Raw genomic sequence first — 22486 nt, forward strand, 5'->3', positions numbered from 1 at the left:
CACTGGGTTTGGTTTTGGTTTGGTTTAATGGCTAGTAATCACGAGAATTTCCTCATTGTGTCCGTTAGCCACCTAAATGTCTTTGGTGAAACATCTCTCATATCATTTGCCTGTTTTTTAATTGGATTATTTTGTCTTTTTGTTGTTGATGTTTTCTGTAGATTTTAGAGATTAACCTTTGTCAGCTATGTGGTAGCCAAAATTTTTTTCCCAGTCTGTAGATTCTCTTTTTACTCTTTTGGTGAAGTCTTTTGATGAGCATTAAAGTGTTTAATTTTTAGGAGCTCCCAGTTACCTCGCTTATCTTCTGGTGTTTGCGCATTGTTAGTTATGGTTTGTATTATATTTATGCCATGTATTAGGGCCCCTAGTATTTTCCCTGTTTTTTCTTCCATGTTCTTTATTGTTTTAGGTTTTATATTTAGGTCTTTGATTCATTTTGAGTTAGTTTTTGTGTATGGTATGAGGTATGCTTGTGTTTCATTTTTTTTACAGATGGACATACAGTTTTGCCAGCACCATTTGTTAAAAAGACTGTCTTTTCCTCATTTAATGGATTTGCTTCTTTGTCAAAAATCAGCTGACCATAGATGGATGGATTTACGTCTGGTTCTCGATTCTGTTCCATTGGTCTGTGTTTGTAACAGTACGAGACTCTTTTGACAACTGTGGCTGTATTTTAGGTTCTGAGACCAGGTAGGTAAGGTCTCTTACTGTTCTTTTTCTTCAGTAATGCTTTGTTTACCTGAGGTTTCTTACTTTTCCGTATAAAGTTAGTGATTAGTTTTTCCATCTCGTTAAAGAATGCTGTTGATATTTGGATCAGCAATGCATTGTATCTGTAGATTGCTTTGGGTAGAATTGACATTTTCACAGTGTTGAGTCTTCCTATCTATGGTATGTTTTTCCGTTTATGTAGGTCTCTTGGTTTTTTCCAATAGTGTTTTATAGTTTTCCTTGTATAGGTCTTTTACATCCCTGGTTAGATTTATCCCTAAGTATTTTATCTTTTAGGGACTATTATAAATAGTATTCCTGATTTCCTTTTCAAAGTCTTGTTGTTCACATATAGGAATCCAACTAATTTCTGTATGCTGACCTTATATCCTGCTACTCTGCTGAATCTTTTCTTGTGGAAGCTTTGGGGTTCTCTATGTATTGTATCATATCATTTGCAAATAGGGATAATTTTACTTCTTCCTTTCCAATTTGGATGCCCTTTATTTCTTTTTCTTGTCTTATTGCTCTAGCTAGGACTTCCAGCACAATGTTAAGTAGGAGTGGTGGTAAAGGGCATCCTTGTCTTGCTTCTGCTCTCAGGGAAATGCTTTCAGCCTCTTTCTGTTGAGAATGATGCTGGCTGTTGGTTTTGTATAGATGCCCTTTATTATGTTTAGGAATTTCCCTTCTATTCCTATTTTATTGACAGTTTTTATCAGGAATGGGTGTTGAACTTTATCAAATGCCTTTTCTGCCTTGATTGAGATGATCGTGTGTCCTGATCATCTAGTGCTGCTATAACAGAAATACCACAAGTGAATGGCTTTAACAAAGAGAAGTTTATTCTCTCAAAGTCCGGTAGGCTAGAAGTCCAGATTCAGGGTTCCAGCTCCAGGGGAAGGCTTTCTCTCTGTTTTGGCTCTGGAGGAAGGTCCTTGTGATGAACTAGTCTTCTCTTGGTCTGGGAGCATCTCAGCACAGGAACCTCAGGTCCAAAGGACATGCTCTACTCCCAGCACTGCTTTCCTGGTGGTATGAGGTCCCCTTGTCTCTCTGCTTGCTTTTCTCTTTTATATCTCAAAAGAGACTGGCTTAAGACACTATCTAATCTTGTAGATCTCATCAATATAACTGCCACTAATCCATCTCATTACATCATAGTGACAGGATTTATAACACATGGGGAAATCACATCAGATGATAAAATAGTAGACAATCATACAATACTGGGAATAATGACCTAGCCAAGTTGACAGATATTTGGGGGGACACAATTCAGTCCCTGACATCATGTGATTCTTTTATTTTGTTCTGTTTATGTGGTGGATTACATTGACTGATTTTCTTATGTTAAACTATCCTTGCATACCTGGTATGAGTCCCACTTGGTCAGGGTGTATTATTTTTTATCTTTGAAGTTTTTTCGAGGCACTAGAAAAGGAGTCAGCAAACTACAGCCCATGTGCCAAATCCAGCCTGCCACCTGTTTTTGTTAAGGCACTGATTTAACGAGCTAGTGCTGTGAGCCACTGAGTGCAAGCTGGGGTGCCCTCTTTGCCTGTTTCCCCCTCTACTTCCAGTGCTGATGCCTGGTGGCTGGCTGTCTTGCTGTTGGCCAGGGCCTGCGCTGGTGGCCACTGCGAAGCACTGAGTCATGAATTTCAGTTTGGGGGTTGGAAACCCATTGAGTCCCCTTACCTCCAGCCAGCTGCTCAGATTGTATTCGGGCTCTCTGGGAACAGAGAAGGGTGTGCCAGGATCTGGGTGTCACTGAGGTAGACAGTGAAACTGACAGTGGTAGGCACACATCCCCAACTTGCCCCAGCCCACCAGGTGCCTTCCCTTCAGCCAGTGGCTTTTTGTCCTGAGTATGTTTCTATTAAACGGCAGCCTCAGATGACCCACACTAGACAATTAGAGCTAGGCAGGGCAGGAGTTTCCCTCGCTGTATTTTGCCTCTTGCCCTGCAGAGCTTAAAATATTTTCTGTCTGTCCCTTTACAGAAAAAGCTTGTGGACACCTGCACTAAAATATCACAAGTCTAGTCTTTTTCAGCTATTTTGTAGTTCACAAGACTTGATTAAGCTACTTAATGGTAATGTTCTATTGTAGAATCTTAGCTCTTTACCAGTCTTTCTGTTTGGTCAAGAACTATTAGACTCTTGTGTGATAAACCTGATATAGTTGCAATCCTAATCTATCCTCCTGATTGTCTTTATTATTTTCCTACTGGTTCAGAGGAAAAGTATCTCTCCTGAGCAAAGGAAGCCATTCGACTTTGTTGCTGTGAGGGCCATATGTGCAGAGACCATGACCTAGTTGAGTTTACATGTGCTGTGACTAGCACAGCAGGCTCAGATCACGTTCACTGGATTAGTTCGTTAATCAATCATGAGTGAATGCATTTTCTTCATTATGATTCCCGTGATTAGCAAATTATGTGCTCAAAAATAAATATATCAGTTTCTCTTGAGATACAAATTTTTTTTTTTTTTCCCAGCATTCGCAAACAATTTGATTCAAATGTTTATTTGGGAATTCAACTTTTAACACAATTCCTACATTTTTGTTTTAGTGAGAATTATATTTCGGGGTAAAATGGCTTCCTCTTGAAATACTTAATAGAAGTAAACATATACAACATTTATGAGTGCTTGTTATATGCCACACAGTTGTTAGCACATTTCATGCATTCACTTATTTATTCTTTACCCCAGAATATTATTATAATTCTCATTTTCAGATAAGGAAGCCAGCACAGAGACATTAAGTAATTTGTTCAGTGTCCCAGACCCAGAGCCAGTAAGTTCAGGAGCTGGGATTGAAACCCAGGCAGTCTGAACTCCATGCCTGTGTTGTTAACCACAGTGTGAACATCTGGCTTATCCCAGCTGTAGCTGGATTTCTCTCCTTGAGATTTAGGTAATAGTTCCTGTAGAAGTCTAGGGCCTTGCCTGTGATTTTACATTCCCGTAGATAGCTCTTTTTCTCAAAATGCCAGCTTTTACTGAATTAGTTTGTTTTAAGGATTTCTTGCTGTTCCAAGAGGAGGATTTTGCATCTTAGCAAGGAAGACATCTTCACATTGAACATTAGCCAACTTGGTTCTTAAAACATCTTGGCCTTCACATTACAGGGCACTTTTTTTGTAATGCAGTTTTTAAATTAACTGATTAATTTATTTAATAATAAATATTAAATAAATTTAGTATTTATTAATTTTATTGTGTAATATTTGATACATATAACATGTATAGATTGTGACACCTACCAGCCCACTACAGAACCAAGAATTACCAACCAAAACCAAATCTTTTGCCAGCGAGTCAATTCTAACACATGGCCACTCCATGTGCTATGGAGTAGAACTGTTTCATAGGATTTTCTTGGCTGTGATCTTTATGGAAGTAGATCGTCAGTTGTTTCTTCTGCAGTGCTTCTCAGTGGATTCAAACCACCAACTTAGTAGCCGAGAGCAAACCATTTATGCTACCCTGGGACCTGCTCAAGGGCGTTAGAATCTTTAAATTATCACAATGTGTTTATAGAAAAATGGGAAAGGTTGGGCTACAGAATTTATTTATTTTAAAGGTGGTTTTTACCTCACAGGATTTGGCTCCTAGGTTTGGAGGTTTAGGGTCATGGTTTCATGGGACACCCCAGTTAATTGGCCTAGTAACATGTTTAGTGTTTCTGAAACTCTGGTGGCGTAGTGGCTAAAAACTGTGGCTGCTAACCAAAAGGTATGCAGTTCAAATCCACCAGGTGCTCCTTGGAAACCATATGGGGCAGTTCCACTCTGTTCTCTAGGGTCTCTATGAGTCAGAATCGACTCAACGGCAATGGGTTTTGGTTTTTGGTTCTACCTCCTAGTTCATTGTATGGTGCCTGAAGTCTTAAAAACTTGCAAGCGGCCACCCAAGGCACAGCAATTGATCTCTATTCACCTGAGCAACAGAGGAAAAAGGAGAATCAGGAATAGGAGGAGGATATGGAATGTGTGGTTAATTGCCTCCCTGAACAACAACTGCCTTCTTTGCTGTGAGACCGGAAGAACTGGATGGTGCCCGGCTACCATTATGAACATTTTGATCAAAGATTCTATAAAAGAGTTCTGATTAAAAGGGGGGAAATGCAGAATAGAATTTCATTCTTATGGACTGCAGACTTTCTGGAGCTGTGGAGGATGGATGAACCCCTGAAATTATTACTGTTAGATAATACCTAACCTTAAACCAAAAATATCCCCTGAGGTCTTCTTAAAACCAAACAGTAGTTTAGCTTAACTAGTAAAAAATATCTGCCTTGAGCATTGTGTTCTTTTAAGTACTATCTACACGGTATCAAAGTTACAACAGCAACTTCGAAGATTAGATAGAAACCTTAGGGGCAGTGGGTTTATATTAATGGAGGAGGAAGAACACGGAAAAGGTGAGAATGGTTTCACAACTCGAAGAATGTAATCAATAGCGCTGAATTTATATGTAGAAACTGTTGAATTGATGTGTGTTTTCTCAACAAAATAAAAAAAATAAAAGTGGTTTTTAGCTTTTTTTTTTAAACAGTGAATCAGCTGCAATATAGTTTGAAATTAGTGGTTTTGGCTGCTTTTCTCAATGTACGTAAATCTATCTGGGAGGAAGAAACTTCATATATATATTTTTATATATATAAAAGATATATAAACATTATATGTATCTTTTTTATATATATATGTAGAGAGAGAGAGTCGTTCATACTCAGGTGAACCTAGTCAGAGGACTGTTTCTATACCTTTAGTAGAAAGTGTTCAATGCAGATCACATGTCATTCCCTTCATCCATGTTTATTCTGTGCCTCTTTTGTGCCAGGCATTGGTCTAGGCTCTGGGGCTGGACAAAGCAGAGCCCCTACCTTTGTGGAGCTGATGACGTAGGGGTGACAGAACATGACTTGGGTACCGTACCCGGAGCACAATGAGGGAGAGCTGAGCATGAAGCAGAGTGGGTGGGTAGAGGGTGGTATATTTTAGGGATGCTCTTGTAGGGAGGGTGGCCAGGGAAGGCTCTGTGGTGTCTGAGCAGAAATCTGGGTGTAGTAAGGAATAAGCCATGTGGGCATCTGGGCAGTGTTCCAGCAGACACAGCCCGAATACAATGGCTCTGAGGGGGATGGGATTGGAGTGTTTAAAGACAACACTTAGCACTGTCCACTCTTCTGTTCTCCAGCGATCCGAGATGTTTCTAAGTGGAGCGAGAGAACAAGAAAGCCTCTAGAAGCCCTATATGGGTACGACTACTTTGCTCAAACATGTGAAAAGTGGGTGGACGGCATTCTGCAGTTCAAACATCTGCCAGACGGTGGGTTGCATAAAATTTCTGTTCCTCGGCCGATTAGAGAGTGTGAGGACTCCTGAGTTTCTCTCCTGATACTTTGGAATCTTCTACGAATTCACAGATTATCATGACACACTGCTGTGTGAAAAGAGAGTATTAGTATTGTATACAGTGCAGCTTATTGTATAATAAATCTGCCTTAAACTAGAGACAGAACTGGATATATAAAGGTTCATGTTCTCTTTTCCTTCCAGTTTTCTGTGTGCACGTGGTGACAAAATAATGCTCTAGAAGCCTCCCATAGTTTCTGTTTTCTATTTCTGGGATGGATAATTAAAAAGCAAACAAGCCTCAGTATATACCATGTTTTTTCCTTGTTGCACTTCCTCCTGTTAACTAGGACAAAAAGGAGGGACTTTCAGTCATGACCTTCAGCTCCAGCAGAATTACATGAGGTTAAGAGTTCCAAGTTTTTTCCATCTTCAGAACTAAGTTATACAGCCTTAGCCATGAACATATGTCTCTTTTCTTTATCTGAAAAATTAAAAAGTTTTCCATTTATAATAAGAATTGACATCTCCAAGAGAAATTCTGAATTACAGTTTTTTTAATGTAACTATTTACATTTGTAATCTTTCGTTTTTCTTTTTTTAATTGCTGAAAGAATAGAGAAACTAAAATCTAATCCTGGAACTCATTCAATTTAAAAATGGCTGTCATTGAAGTACCAATTTGATCTATTAGATAATGATTTTCAGAATGTCATTAGTCACAACTTTCACAATGCAAAGGGCATTTGGATGTGTTACTCTTTCTTGTTTTCACTTCAGAACAGCAAATATGTGCTTTATAATGACCCTGTTCAAATGTAGTGTCCACCCATAGAAACAGATCCTGGAAATATGCTTCCCTCAGCTCTTAAACAAAAAGTTCCATAAGGCAGTGTCTAAGAGAGCATTCCATTAAAGAAGGCAGATTTGTTAACTGTAAGCTTTTATGCTTCATTGAAGGGAGCAGTGAAAATGTAGGAAGATTCAAAGGTAAAGCAGAACAAGTAAAAAAATATGTCATGATTTCGAGGCTCTAAATCCACCCCCCTCTCCCTGTCCATTGCCATCAAGTTGATTCCAACTCATAGCCACCCTATAGGACAAAGTAGAGCTGCCCCATAGGGTTTCCAAGGCTGTAATCTTCACAGAAGCAGACTGCCACATGGTTCTTGCATGGAGGAGCAGCTGGTGGATTGCTGACTTGCCTTCTGTACTAGCTGATGTCACAGGAGTATTGTTGTCATCGGTGTGCCCTCAGTTCATGGATGATCATACAGGACAGGGATTGACCGCACAGCTTTGGACTCATACAAACCTGGGTCTGGACTCTGGCCTTGCCACTTGTTTTGCTGTTAGAGTAGGTTTGGGTAGATTACTTAGCTTCACAAAGCTTCATTTCCTTGTCAGTAAACTTGAGATGAAAAATAGCTACCTCATAAAGTCATTGTGAGAATTAAATGAAACCATATGTGTCAAGCTTTGGCACAGTACTAAGTACAGAGTAAGTGTTTAATAAAAGATTATTATTACTATTAGCATGAAAGTAATTTAGAAATAACCATACATACTAAATTAGCGAGAATGTGTAACTACTTTAGATGTTTAGCAGGTATTACGTTGTTTGACTTGTGCCTGACACACGGTGAATGCTCAGCAACCCTGACTTTTATCATCATCGCACAGTGAACAGTGCATGTCACCCCAGGGGCAGGAAAGGGGAGTTTCAGAGACCCAGAGAAGTCTTTCCCCTGTCGAGACGCTACTGTCTTATTTAGCAAGCAGTAACCCCCACCCCAGCTGCGAAGGGGAGAGGCCTGGTGCCTGGACAGTGCCTCTGTAGCCTGGCTCCCAGCTTCCTCAGAGCTGCAGTGCTTTCTCCTTGATACAGGCTGAGGAGGAAGGATGGAAGGAGCAAGGAACTACCTTGTAGACTACCTGCTGGATGCCAGGAGTCTTAGATACAGCATCTCCTTTCAACCTCAAGACAACCCCAGGGAACAACATTTAATCCTGTTTGACCAAGGAGGCGGCCAAGGGTTAATGAGCCAACAAGAAATGGCAGTGCAGGAACCAGAGCCCAGGTTGCACACCTTCAAAGCCCAGATTCTTTGTACGCTACCATATTTGCCTTGGAAATGTTGTAAGTGGCGGCTAAGTCCTTGTAATTGCTCAAAAGTATATTCATCAGGGATATAATGGGCGCAGGATGGGTCCTTATTTACAGTGTGTAAATTGTAACTTCATTGGGAGGTATATAACCTTTGGAGGGCTGGCCAGGACCCCAGTTACCATTTAAGAGGCGACTGTAAAAAAAAAAAGATTTTCAAGCACCAACCACCTACCATCGTTCTCCAAACTGGGAACTTCCCCTGTGTAACATAAAGAGTTGTGGGTTTCTTTGTTTTCCCTACTGTTTTTACAAGAATTATGCATTTAAACCAGGTAAAACTGCTTGCTTACTAGTAAAACTTAAAACAAGAGCAGAGAAACTGAAGAGAAACCCACAGAATGTTAGAGCTGTAAGGAACCTTAAAACCAACATCCAGTTGTGGAGTTGACTCCAGCTCATGGCGACCCCATGTGTGAGAGGAGAACTATGCTCGTAGAGTTTTCAGTGGCTGATTTTCTAGAAGCAGATCTCCAGTTCTTTCTTCTGAGGTGCTTCTAGGTGCACTTGAACGTCTAACCTTTTGGTGAATAGCTGAGTACATTAGCCATTTGCACCACCCAGGGACTCCCAGAAGGACCTTAGGTGCCATGTAATCCAGTTGGGTGACTTTACAGACACCAACACAGGGGTTCAGAGGGTTACAGATGTGCCTGAGCTCCATTCCTTCTTTTTACCATGTAAAATGGTCACATTAAAGTAATCTCTTCGTGCTGTTTTTCAGGTAATATCTGTCGACACTTGCTGCCCCTGGTTCAGTGCCCCACTTTGATTGTGCATGGGGAGAAGGACCCATTGGTCCCACGTTTCCATGCTGACTTTATCCATAAACATGTGAAAGGGTCACGGTAAGTCCAGACCCCAGTGCAGCCCTCTGTGCCACAGAGGCTTAGGAAATAAATGGAGCAAACTATGGTGAAGAGAAGAAAGGTGAGATGCTGAGGGTTTTAAGGTATGTGCCCTCACCCCCATTTTGCCAGTATTGCTGTATTTCAGGTACCATGAAAATACAGGGAACAAGAAGCCCTGTTTCGTGGATAAACAATAAGTGGAAGGAAAAGATTCTCAGATCCATATCTCTTATTGTTCTGGATGGCAGATGTGCTAATAGTATTCTAACATAGATTATAATTTAGATTTATGTCAATCATTGTTAATTAAAATAATATGATGTAATTGTGAATTTTCAGATTAGTTTTTCATCACTTAAAAGAACTATCTACTTAGTAAAAAAAAAAATTTATAAAATCAAAAGAAAAAAAATTCACCCATTCCTTATCACTCATTTAAATACTATTGTTATTAATATTTGTGTTTTTTCTTTCTAGTATTTTTTTACATAGATGTTAAAAAAAAAAAAAAAAAACCCGTTGCTGTAGAGTCAGTTCTGAATCATAGCGACCCTGTAGGACAGATTAGAACTGCCCCGTAGGGTTTCCAAGGCTATAATCTTTAGAGATGCAGACTGCCACCTTGTTCTCCTATGGAGCAACTGGTGGCTTCAAACCTTTCAGTTAGCAACCGAGCATTTAACCACTGCACCACCAGGAGTCATTACATATATATATATAATAAATCATATTCTATATTCAACTGTAGGTCCTGCTTTTTTTTTACTTAACATTATGTTGTAAGCTTTTCGTGTAACTTCAGCCTTAAGTAAGTACATAACCATAATTAGAAACCTGTTACTCAGAGTCATGAAATACCAATACACACCAAGACTTGTAGTTAAATAGCAGGTATACGCATTTGTTCTTTTTGCCTTTATTTCTGCCAACCAAGCTCTCAGGCTTTTGAGAACTTTATAAAATAGGTCAGCAGACATTCTGTCATTCAATCTCACAAATTTTTTGTGTGAAACAGTAATTTATATTTTAAATACTTTGACCGATAGTGGAGCCAGCCTTTGCTGTTACTTACGTCAAGATGAAAAGTCAAAGCTGACTAAGTTCTGTGTTTCCTTTATGTGCGATGGATGCACACACCAGAGGGGGAAATGAGATCTGACTGGGAGATGGGGGGCCTGGGTTTTTACAAGCTCTAGAAAATAAACCCCCCAATGTGTCTGTCAGTTTGTCATACTGTGGGTTCCTGTGATGCTGGAATGTATGCCAGCAGTATTCAGATACCAGCAGGGTCACCCATAGAGGACAGGTTTTACCTGAGCTTCCAGACTAAGACAGACTAGGAAGAAGGACCCGGCAGTCTACTTCGGAAAATAATTAGCCAGTGAAAACCTTATGAATAGCAGTGGAACACTGTCTGATATAGTGCCAGAAGATGAGCCCCCAGACTCGAAGGCATTCAAAAGATGACTGGGGAAGAGCTGCCTCCTCAAAGAAGAGTCATCCTTAATGACGTGGATGAAGTGAAGCTATCAGGACCTCCAGTTGCTGATGTGCCATGACGCAAAATTAGAAGAAACAGCCACAAACATCCATTGGATAATTGGAACCTGGAATGTATGAAGTATGAATCTAGGAAAATTGGAAGTTGTCAAAAATGAAATGGAATGCACAAACATCAATATCCTAGTCATTAGTGAGCTGAAATGGACTGGTATTGGCCATTTTTAATCAGACAATTATGTAGTCTACTATGCCAGGAATGACAACTTGAATGGTGTTGTATTCATCATCAAAAAGAACATTTCAATATCTGTCCTGAAGTACAACTCTGTCAGTGATAGGATAATATCCATATGCTTACAAGGAAGACCAGTTAATATAACTATTATTCAAATTTACGCACCAACCACTAAGGCCAAAGAAAGAAAAGACCAAGATGGATGTCAGAGGAGACTCTCAAACTTGCTCTCGAGCATTAAACAGCTAAAGCAAAAGGAAGAAATGATGAAGAAAAAGAACTGAACAGAAGATTTCAAAGGGTGGTTCTAGAAGACAAAGTATTACCATGACATGTGCAGAGAGCTGGAGATAGAAAACCAAAAGGGAAGAACACGCTCAGCGTTTCTCAAGCCAAAAGAACTGAAGAAAAAATTCAAGCCTCGAGTTACAATAGTGAAGGATTCTATGGGGAAAATATTAAATGATGCAGGAAGCATCAAAAGAAGATGGAAGGAATACACAGAGTCATTATACCAAAAAAGAATTAGTCAACGTTTAACCATTTCAAGAGGTAGCATATGATCAGGAGCCAATGGTACTGAAGGAAGAAGTCCAACTGCACTGAAGGCATTGGCGAAAAACAAGGCTCCGGGAATTGATGGAATATCAATTGAGATGTTTCAACAAACAGATGCAGTGCTGGAAGTGCTCACTCGTCTATGCCAAGAAATTTGGAAGACAGCTACCTGACCAGCCAACCGGAAGAGATCTGCATTTATGCCTACCCCCAAGAAAGGTGATCCAACCGAATGCAGAAGTTATCGAACAATATCATTAATATCACATGCAAGCAAAATTTTGCTGAAGATCACTCAAAAGCAGCTGCAGCAGTATATCGACAGGGAACTGCCAGAAATTCAGGCAGGTTTCAGAATAGGACATGGAACCAGGGAGATTGTTGCTGAGGTCAGGTGGATCCTAGCTGAAAGCAGAGAATATGGATGTTTACCTGTGTTTTATTGACTGTGCAAAGGCATTCGACTGTGTGGGTCATAACAAACTATGGATAACATTGTGAAGAATGGGAATTCCAGAACACTTAATTTTGCTCATGAGGAACCTGTACGTAGATCAAGAGGCAGTTGTTTGGACAGAACAAGGGAATACTGAGTGGTTTAAAGTCAAGAAAGGTGTGCGTCAGGGTTGTATCCTTTCACAATACCTGTTCAATCTGTATGCTGAGCAAATAACCTGAGAAGCTGGACTATATGAAGAAGAACAGGGCATCAGAATTGGAGGAAAACTTATTAACAACCTGTGTTATGCAGATGACACAACCTTGCTTGCTGAAAGTGAAGAGGACTTGAAGCACTTACTAATGAGGAACAAAGACCTTCAGTATGGATTACACCTCAACATAAAGAAAACAAAAATCCTCACAACTGGACCAATGAGCAACATCATGATAAACGGAGAAAACATGGAAGTTGTCCAGGATTTCATTTTACTGGGATCCACAATCTACAGCCATGGAAGCAGCAGTCAAGAAATCAAAAGACACATTGCATTGGGCAAATCTGCTGCAACTGACCTCTTTAAAGTGTTGAAAAGCAAAGATGTCACTTTGAGGACTAAGGTGCGCCTAACCCAAGCCATGGTATTTTCAGTCGCATCATATGCATTTGAAAGCTGGGCAATGAATAAGGAAGACCGCAGAAGAATCGACACCTTCGAATTGTAGTATTGGTGAAGAATATTGAATATACCATGGACTGCCAAAAGAACAAACAGATCTATCTTGGAAGAAGTAGAACCAGAATGCTCCTTAGAAGCAAAGATGGCAAGACTGCGTCTTATATACTTTGGACATGTTGTCAGGAGGGATCAGTCCCTGGAGAAGGACATCATGTTTGGTAAAGTACAGGGTCAGCGGAAAAGAGGAAGATCCACAACGAGATGGATTGATACAGTGGCTGCAACAATGGGCTCAAGCTTAACAACGATTGTAAGGATGGCACAGGACTGGTCAGTGTTTCGTTCTCTGGTACATAGGATCGCTGTGAGTCAGAACTGACTCGATGACACCTAACAGAAAATAAGCATAAAAGTGAGCATTGAGCCTTCAGAGACTATGTGTTCATTCTAGAGATGCAGCCATTACTTAGGACGTCTTTGGAATTTGACCGAATTCTTTTGAAACTGGCTTTACCGGCACCTGAGAAAATGTGTCTGCCCGCCCTCCCTTCCTGTCTCCCTCTACTAACCAGTGCCTCCGAAGTGCCAGCATTGCTTCACATGACTTGTGATGGTCCTTCTTCAAAGCTCCCCCCGCCATCCCGCAGAGAATGTAGGCACAGAAACAGTCCCACTACTTCCTACTTATACTGTTCTATGACGTATTTTAACAACAAACTTTCTGAGAATTTTTAATGTGAGAAAAACGCTTCTTATTTTACAATCAAATACTACTATCATAAACCGATGGTACTGAAGGGACAAGTCCAAGCTGCACTGAAGGCATTGGCGAAAAGATGCCAGCAGTTGACAGAATATCAATTGAGATGTTTCAACAAATGGATGCAATGCTGAAAGCGCTCACTTGTCTATGCCAAGAAGTTTGGAAGACAGCTCCCTGTCCAGCTAACTGGAAGAGATCTATACACATGCTCATTCCAAAGAAAGGTGATCCAACAGAATGTGGAAGTTATTGATCAATATCATTAATATCATACTCAAGTAAAATTATACTGAAGATAATTCAAAAATGGTTGCAGCAGTACATTGACAAGGAATTGCCAGAAATTCAAGCTGGACTCAGAAGAGGACGTGAAACAAGGGATATCATTGTTGGTGCCAGCTGGATCTTGGCTGAAAGCAAAGAATACCAGAAAGATGTTTACCTGTGTTTTATTGACTATGCAAAGGCATTCAACTGTGTGGATCATACCAAATTATGGATAACATTACAAAGAATGGAAATTCCAGAACACTTAATTGTGTTCATGCAGAACCTGCACATAGACCAAGAAGCAGTCGTTTGAACAGAACAAGGGAATATTGCATGGTTTAAAATCAGAAAAGGTGTGCATCAGGGTTGTATCCTTTCACCATATTTATTCAATCTGAACGCTGAGCAAATAATCCAAGAAGCTGGACTTTGTGAAGAAGAACATTGCATTAAGTTTGGAGGAAGATTCATTAACAACCTGAGATATTTGGATGACACAATCTTGTTTGCTGAAGGTGAAGAGGACTTGAAGCACTTACTGATGAAGATCAAAGATGACAGCCTTCAGTATGGATTATACCTCAACAACTGAACCAATAAGCCACATCATGGTAAATGGAGAAAATAATGAAGTTGTCAAGGATTTCATTTTACTTGGATCTACAATCAATGCCAATAGAAATAGCAGTCAAGAAATCAAAGGATGTATTACATTGGGCAAATCTGCTGCAAAAGACCTCTTTAAAATGTTAAAAAGCAAAGATGTCACTTTGAGGACTAAGGCACACCTGACCCAAGACATGATATTTTCAATCACCTTATATGCATGTGGAAGCTACACAATGAATAAGGAAGACCAAGAAGAATTGATGCATTTGAATTATGGTGTTGGTGAAGAATATCAAATACAATGGACTGCCAGAAGAACAGACAAGTCTGTCTTGGAAGAAGTACAGCCAGAATACCCCTTAGAAGTGAGGAAGGAATGGTGAGGCTTTGTCTAACATACTTTGGGTATTTGATCAGGAGAGGCCAGTCCCTGGAGAAAGACATCATGTTTGGTAAAGTAGAGAGTCAACGAAAAAGAGGAAGACCCTCAATGAGATGGACCGGACACAGTGGCTGCAACAATGGGCTCAAACATGGCAATGATTACGAGTATGGTGCAGGACCGGGCAGTGTCTCTTTCTGTTGTACATGGAGTCGCTATGAGTCAGAACCAACCTGACAGCACTTTACAGCAACAACACCATAAAAAACCCCACTGCCGTCGAGTCAATTCTAACTCATAGCAACCCTATAGGACAGAGTAGAACTGCCCCATAGAGTTTCCAAGGAGCGCCTGGCAGATTTGAACTGCCGACCTCTTAGTTAGCAGATGTAGCACTTAACCACTACGCCACCAGGGTTTCCAACACCATACACCTTTATAATTCCTATATCCATATAGCATTTTTACACACATTTTACACACAATGTCTAATTACCCCTAAAACAAATTTATGAATATACATCATTATCCCGTTTTACAGATGAGTCAAGACTGAGAGATGTTAAGTAACCTTCCAAGGTTGCATAACTAGTAAATGACAGATCCTAGATTCTTTCTTTAGATATAGTACAATTCCCCTACAGCACAGCTGCCTCTCATAAACATACTCTTATTTTAATATGATGGTAAGATGCCTGGGTTAATTTACTTGATGATCTTATTGTCTTCTAGCTTCAGAAACACCAGGTTTTTGCACTCTGACACTTGTAGTAAATGTAATGTGTTCCGTTAAAGAACTAGATTCAATGAAGTCGGGCTGTGAAGAGCTTAATTTAGATATTCTGAAACCCTGGTGGTATAATGGTTAAGAGCTACGACTGCTAACCAAACGGTCAGCAGTTCAAATCCACCAGGCACTCCTTGGAAACCCTATGGGGCAGTTCTCCTCTATCTTATAGGGTCGCTATGAGTCGGAATCGACTCGATGGCAACAGGTTTGTTTTTTTTGTTCCAGATCCATCTCCTAGCCACAGAATGCATCAGTATGGGAGAAAAACACACCCTTTTTTTTTTTTTTACCCCTTACCGTTCAGATGTTAATTATTCTGGTAGACTATTTTATGGAAGATAAGTTTCTTATAGCAATATTCTTTGAAACAGTGGGCTGAGGGCATAGTGTTGTTAGCGCTGATTTTCTAAGAATGGTTGCATTTCCCACCTACCACCTCCCTCAGCTAGAACAGCCCTTCATGTTGGGCATGTGCCTGCCTAGAACATTGTTGGCTTATTTGGAACCCACAAAAGGAAGATGGATTCCTTGAGCACCAGAATCCTAATGCGATTCTGCGTACCAAGCCATCCAACAATATGGAAGCAACTCAACCATGGAGCAAGCTTCCAAGGAACTTGATATTTGTTGTCAAGGACATTTATAATTAAACCTATAATTTATAATTAAACTTAAAGACAGTCTACCCCTTCAAAGAATTTGCTAACAAATGGATACCATGTATGAAACAATACCAAACTGTCTTCTCACTCAGAATAAGGCCAGATAAAGGACAGAATTGTTCAGCAGACCTAAAAAAAAAAAAAAAACACTCCTGTGTAAACCCCAAAAAACAAACTCATTGCCATTGAGTGAATTCCAACTTACAGTGGCTATGTAGGACACAGTTGAACTGCCCCATAGGATTTCAAAGGCTGTGATCTTTATGGGAGCAGATCACTTGTTCTTTTCTCCCACAGAGCAGCCGGTGGGTTCAAACTCCCAACCTTATTGGTTAGCAGCTGAGCGCTTAACCACTGTGCCACCAGGGCTCCTTAACTCCTATGCAGAAGTCCAAAACATAAAACAAAGCCCCTATACTTCCTGGAGGATGTGATTGTTTGAAAACCACTCTCCAGGAGCATATGATGAGATCCTTCTGTTATTTGGGTGAGAATCTCAGTCACCAACAGAGTAGTTACGTTGCCTTCACGGCTAGGTATTTATGCCTGCCTATGGTGATTTTTTTTTTTTTATGGTGATTACTGTTGCCAACAAGGAATGCACATCAGACCTAAAGGAGGGAGGTGTACTTAGGACCTTGAGATGACCAGCATGGGACCAAGGAGAAGAGTAAATTTCATACCGTCATCTGTACATCTGTCTGTCCTAGTCCAGTGCAGTTCTGAAGGATGCCTCAGAAAGGGGTGTCCCACATCTGTAATGAAGGGGAGCTCATTTTCATTTTCCTGGGGTCTTGAGATTATGATAGGAAGAGTGCTATGGGCAGCCAAGGAAGGGGCCCCCAGCTGGTGGCTCCTCTTCTGTACTGGACACCCCCACAGGACTTAAAGCTTGGCAGGTCGGGGCTCCTGCCTTGGAATCCAACTTAGTGCAAACTAGGGGATGCAACTGAGCCTAGGCATGCCCCTCTGTGACCTTTCAGCATCTTTGGCTGTTGATTCTTTTCTGACTCCTAAAAACGGAGGCTTTGAGCTTCCTTGCAAGGTCTGTCCTTGTGTAGAGCAACCAGGGTCCTAACTTTGGTGTTGGTGCCACTCATCCTTCTTTCTGAACAGCATTAATATTGAATTTAGAATCTTCTGTTTATTACTAATGGTACCCCAACGGTCTCTGAAAGATGCCAGCAATATATCCTCCTCCTCTCCCCATTGGCTGAGTTGGAAGAAGCCTGCATATTCCCAGGAAGCCTCTTTCCCTGCGAGTCCTCCAGAGGCTCGTGGAGGCTCTGGAGCTCTCAGCTCCAGTCTTTAAGAGATCAGAGAGTGAGGAAATACAGTAACTGGCATTTTAATGTCCAGTTGTATTGTGGACAAAATAGCTTGAACTTATACTTTTATCCTAGAAGCTTTGTTTTAAACTTTTATTATTGCTGAGCTTTTATAGCTAATAAAATGTAGAACTGAAAGAAAATGCAGACCAGTCGAATTTGACCAAAATCCTATTGGAAGGAAGAAGCCTTATGATGACAGTGAGGTTGGCAACAAAAGACACACTAGCCACACAAGTGACCAAAGGGCCCACAGCTCAAGGACACATGTCTGCAGCCTGTCCAGTGTTCCACACTGAAAATGCTACTTTGCAGAAATAAGCTGGTTTGGAACCTCAAACAGCAAGTCAGTGGTGGTTGTGACTCTGGTTTGGGTTTCCCCACTAGATATTCCAAGAAACTCACCAACCCCAATCCAGTGGATTCTGCACATTACTTTTTTTAATCATCTTCCCAACCTTCTTTCTTAAAATCAGTTTTGCTAAAATTGGATTTTTCGTAAAGTAACCACAAAATCACATGCTTTTCAACCATGATGCAGCTCCAAATACAGTGTGTGTGTTGTGTTATTATTGAGTGAAAGGTCTTACATCCAACCTACTGGTTGTTCATAAGACCCAGAGGCTTTCATTGGGGGCTTCCCTAAGGCTGTATTCATGTCAGGTTTATACAACTTAAGTATTCTCCCCAATACTAGTCGTGAAAAAGAGGGGGTGGGGAACAGCTCTTCACTTTAGATTTTCATGAAATGGGGAGGGTAAGAGGTTTTTAAATGATGTGTCATTGATCAAAAGCTCTGTTTTGCTATTAGGTTGCATCTAATGCCTGAAGGAAAGCACAACCTGCATTTACGTTTTGCAAATGAATTCAACAACTTAGTGGAAGACTTCCTACAGTGAAATACCCTTGAGAAGTTTTGAGACCTGGTGATTGCTTGGCATGGAGCCTTGATCATGTCATTGCCTGTGATCTTTGCCTTTAAAATCCCACCCGAGTCCCACCTGAGTTCACCCACCTCAGACTACTACTGATCAAATGTGGATCGCTGTAAAAGCAAGAAAGAATAAGGACATATTGAGAACATTCTCTAGTTTTAATAGCTACAAAAATTAAGTCTGATTTTTAACACCAAGTTGTAAATTTCTATCATTGTCTTAAAAAATGTATTCCTACCATGATTTGTTTTACTTTCAAATAAATTCTTTTCAGTAGAGCATATGCAATGTTCCTAACTGCTCTTTTAGGACACCTTGAACTTACACTGTACCTTTTATCTGAGAAATATAAGCATTCACCTTTTTATTATATTTATAACCTCAAGGACAAAAACAGTAGAAGAAAATCCTTAAATAAGTTCCTCACTCTATAAACCAATAGTGTACCTGGAGCTACAGCAAATAAGGGAGTGAGTTTGCTTTATCCCCAAATCAGTCTTCACACCTCGTTCACTTTTTTTATTTTTTTAAATTTTGTTTTTTAGAGGCAGGGCCAAGATGGCAGAGTAGTCAGACACTTCTGGTGAACCAGCTTACAACAAAGACCCCCAAAAAACAAGTGAAACGATTACATTTATGACAAGCTAGGAGACCTGAACACCAAAGGCGAAGTTAGAAAACAGAGTGGCGGAGGTGGGAGGAAAGATGGTTCAGAAGTAGAGAGGAGTTGCCGGACCTGAATCGCTGGGATCCCTCAGGCACCATTCCCAGGAGCACTGATGGCGGGCTGGCGGTACCATCCTCAGTGAGAAACAGCCAGCCACACAACCTACTCACACCTCCAGTCCAGAGAAGAACAGTGTTCTCGGTAAAAGCTAAGTACTTCCATGTATTTTACGGCGCCCCCCAGCCCTGAAACCCTGGTGGCATAGTGGTTAAGTGCTACGGCTGCTAACCAAAGGGTCGGCAGTTCGAATCCGCCAGGCGCTCCTTGGAAACTCTCTGGAGCAGTTCCACTCTGTCCTATAGGGTTGCTGTGAGTCGGAATTGACTTGACAGCACTGAGTTTGGTTTTGTTTTTTTTCCAGCCCCGAAGCTGGCTTCAGTGACTGTCGATTTCCCTGGGCCTGAGATAGGTCCTGTTACGTGTCCTGAGCCATTCTCCCAGTCTTGGAATAAATTCACAACTGGGGAAAAGATAATCTGCCAGCTCCACTAACCTGGGAAGCTCAGGGCAGAAGTGGCTCCAGTCCAGGCATAAAAGGTCCATGGACTTAGAATAGCTTTTGCCTCTGCATGGGCCTCTGTGGGCCTCTTTCAGGAGAATAGGCCCTTGTTGGCAGACCACAATGGTTTCAGCGTTTGGTGGAGAGGTGGGTGTTTGATGTTTGACACCACTTTGCCTATTAAACAGGGTTCTTATCCTCACCTACCCACATCAGGGGCCTAAGGACTGGTGGCTCCACTCAGGTCATCCAGCTGCCCATGACGGGTACAAAGATAAATGGTACCTCCCAGTCCTTACAACCAAAAGCATTGGGTGCCCAAGGTCTGTCTGCAGAACCCACCCACCTGTGCACTCTAGGGAACAGGGACACACTTTCCTCACAGACACTCGGGGGACAGTTGTCAGCCCCCTGCCTTGTTCAAAGCATGACCTCCTGCTGCAAGCAGATACTGGTACCTACACCAATCCCCCTTGCCCCTCTAAGACTGTAGCACAGAGCCCCTACCACACACTTGATGACCAACTACCTGGACACCTGAGCTGAATCCATACAAGAAAATTGAATGGACTCCTAGGCTGATATACTTGATAACAGCTCTAGCCATCTGGTGACAGGACATCAGAGCTTCAAAGGTGAAAATAAGCTAGCTCACTCAAGCAACCTATTTGGATTTCAAAACAAAACAAAGCAAGAAGCTAGGATATAGTAAGCAAACTAATACAATAACTTATAGTTGGCATGGAGACAACAGTATCAAATCACATAAATTGAGATCAACAAGCTCTGAAAACAGAATCAAGGGATCTCCTGGATGAAGGTGCCTTCCTGGAATTACCGGATGCAGAATACAAAAGATTAATATACAGCACCCTTCAAGACATCAGGAAGGATATCAGGCAAAACACAGAACAAGCCAAGGAACACACAGATAAAGCAGTTGAAGAAATTAAAAATGTTACTCAAGAACATGAAAAATTTAATAAGCTGCAAGAATCCGTAGAGAGACAGCAATCAGAAATTCAGAAGATTAACAATACAATTAAAGAATTAGACAACACGATAGAAAGTCAGAGGAGCAGAATTAAGCAAGTGGTCTTAGGGAGACTGAAGATAAGGCACTTGGCACCAATATATTTGAAGAAAAATCAGATAAAAGAATTAAAAAAAAATGAAGAAACCCTAAGAATCATGTGGACTCTATCAGGAGAAATAACTTAGGAGTGATTGGAGTACCAGAACAGGGATAACAGAAACTACAGAGAGACTTGTTGAAGATTTGTTGGCAGAAAACTTCCCTGATGTCATGAAAGATGAGAAGATATCTATCCAAGATACTCGTCGAAACTCCACATAAGGTAGATCTCAAAAGAAAGTCACCAAGACATAATCAAACTTGCCAAAACCAAAGATAAAGAAGAATTTTAAGAGCAGCTAGGAATAAACGAAAAGTCACCTACACATGAGAGTCAATAAGAATAAGATCAAGACTACTCAGCAGAAACCATGCAGGCAAGAAGGCAGTGGGATGACTTACATAAAGCATTGAAGGAAAAAAATTGCCAGCCGAGAATCATATATCCAGCAAAACTGTCTCTCATATCTGAAGGAGAAATTAGGACATTTCCAGATAAACAGAAGTTTAGGGAACTCGTAAAAACCAAACCAAAACTACAAGAAATACTAAAGGGAGTTCTCTGGTTGGAAAATCAATACTATCAGATATCAACCCAAGACTTGAACACTGGACAGAGCAATCAGATGTCAACCCAGATAGGGAAATCACAAAAATAAATCAAGGTAAAAAACTCTCAAAACAGGGAAAGTGATGTCATTATGTAAAAGAAGACAACATTAAAACGAAGAGAGACGTAGAAATGTAATCACAGATCTTTGGTATGGATAGGAAGACAAGGCAATATAAAGAAATAAAAGTTAGGTTTAAACTTAGAAAAATAGGGGTAAATATTAAGGTAACCACAAAGGAGACTAACAATGCTACTCATCAAAATACAAGAAAAAAAATAGGGACTCAGCAGAAACAAAATCAACTTCAACGAATGAGAAAAAGACAATATATAAACTACTCAGCACAAAAAATTAAGTGGGAAAAAGAAACTGTCAACAACACATAAAAAAAGACATCAAAATCACAGCACTAAACTCTTACCTATCCATAATTATGCTGAATGTAAATGGACTAAATCCACCAATAAAGAGATAGAGAGTGGCAGTATGGATTTAAAAAAAAATCCATCTATATGCTGCCGACAAGAGACACATCTTAGAGACAGAAACAAAAACTCAAAGGATGGAAAAAAATATATCAAGCAAAGAAAAATCAAAAAAGAGCAGAAGTGGCACTATTAATTTCTGACAAAATAGACTTTAAAGGTAAATCCATCAGAAAGGATAAGGGAGGACACTATATAATGATTAAAGGGACAATATACCAGAAGGACATAACTATATTAAATATGTATGCACCCAATGACAGGGCTGCAAGATACATAAAACAAACTCTAACAGCATTGAAAAGTGAGAAAGGCAGCTCCACAAATATATTAAAAAATATATATATATATTAGGAGAGTTCAAAACACCACTTTTGGTGAAGGACAGAACATCCAGAAAGAAGCTCAGTAAACACGTGGAAGATCTAAAAGCCACAATCAACCAACTTGACCTCATAGACACAAACAGAACACTCCACCCAACAGCAGCCAAGTATACTTTCTTTTCCGGTGCACATGGAACATTCTCTAGAATAGACGACATATTAGGCCATAAAGCAAACCTTAGCAGGATCCAAAACATCAAAATACTACAAAGCATCTTCTCTGACCATAAGGCCATAAAAGTAGAATCATGAACTTAAATGCAAAAATCCTCAACAAAATTTTAACCAATAGAATCCAACAACATATCAAAAAAATAATTCACCATGACCAGGTGGGATTCATATCAGGTATGCAAGGATGGTTCAACATTGAAAAACAATGTA

General features: G+C 40.4%; 1 protein-coding gene across 4 annotated transcripts in view; it reads left to right on the forward strand.

Moving 5' to 3' along the window:
* Positions 1-18556, forward strand: part of BPHL (biphenyl hydrolase like) — a 35441-nt gene extending 16885 nt beyond the window's left edge. Inside the window, exons 5-7 of one of the 4 annotated variants that reach the window (XR_002787624.2) lie at positions 5928-6059; positions 8977-9204; positions 18133-18556. Coding sequence is in view for 2 of the 4 variants with exons in the window: in XM_003417850.4 (XP_003417898.2) it covers positions 5928-6059; positions 8977-9100; positions 18133-18220 (344 nt within the window). In the remaining 2 variants the exon portion in view is untranslated. The remainder of the gene's footprint in view (positions 1-5927; positions 6060-8976; positions 9205-18132) is intronic. The other 3 variants (XR_010321117.1, XM_003417850.4, XM_023557643.2) reach the window with 3 other exon arrangements.
* The last annotated feature ends 3930 nt before the right edge of the window (positions 18557-22486 follow it).

The sequence above is a fragment of the Loxodonta africana genome, chromosome 1 (assembly GCF_030014295.1).
Source record: "Loxodonta africana isolate mLoxAfr1 chromosome 1, mLoxAfr1.hap2, whole genome shotgun sequence".
Lineage (NCBI taxonomy): Eukaryota > Metazoa > Chordata > Mammalia > Proboscidea > Elephantidae > Loxodonta > Loxodonta africana.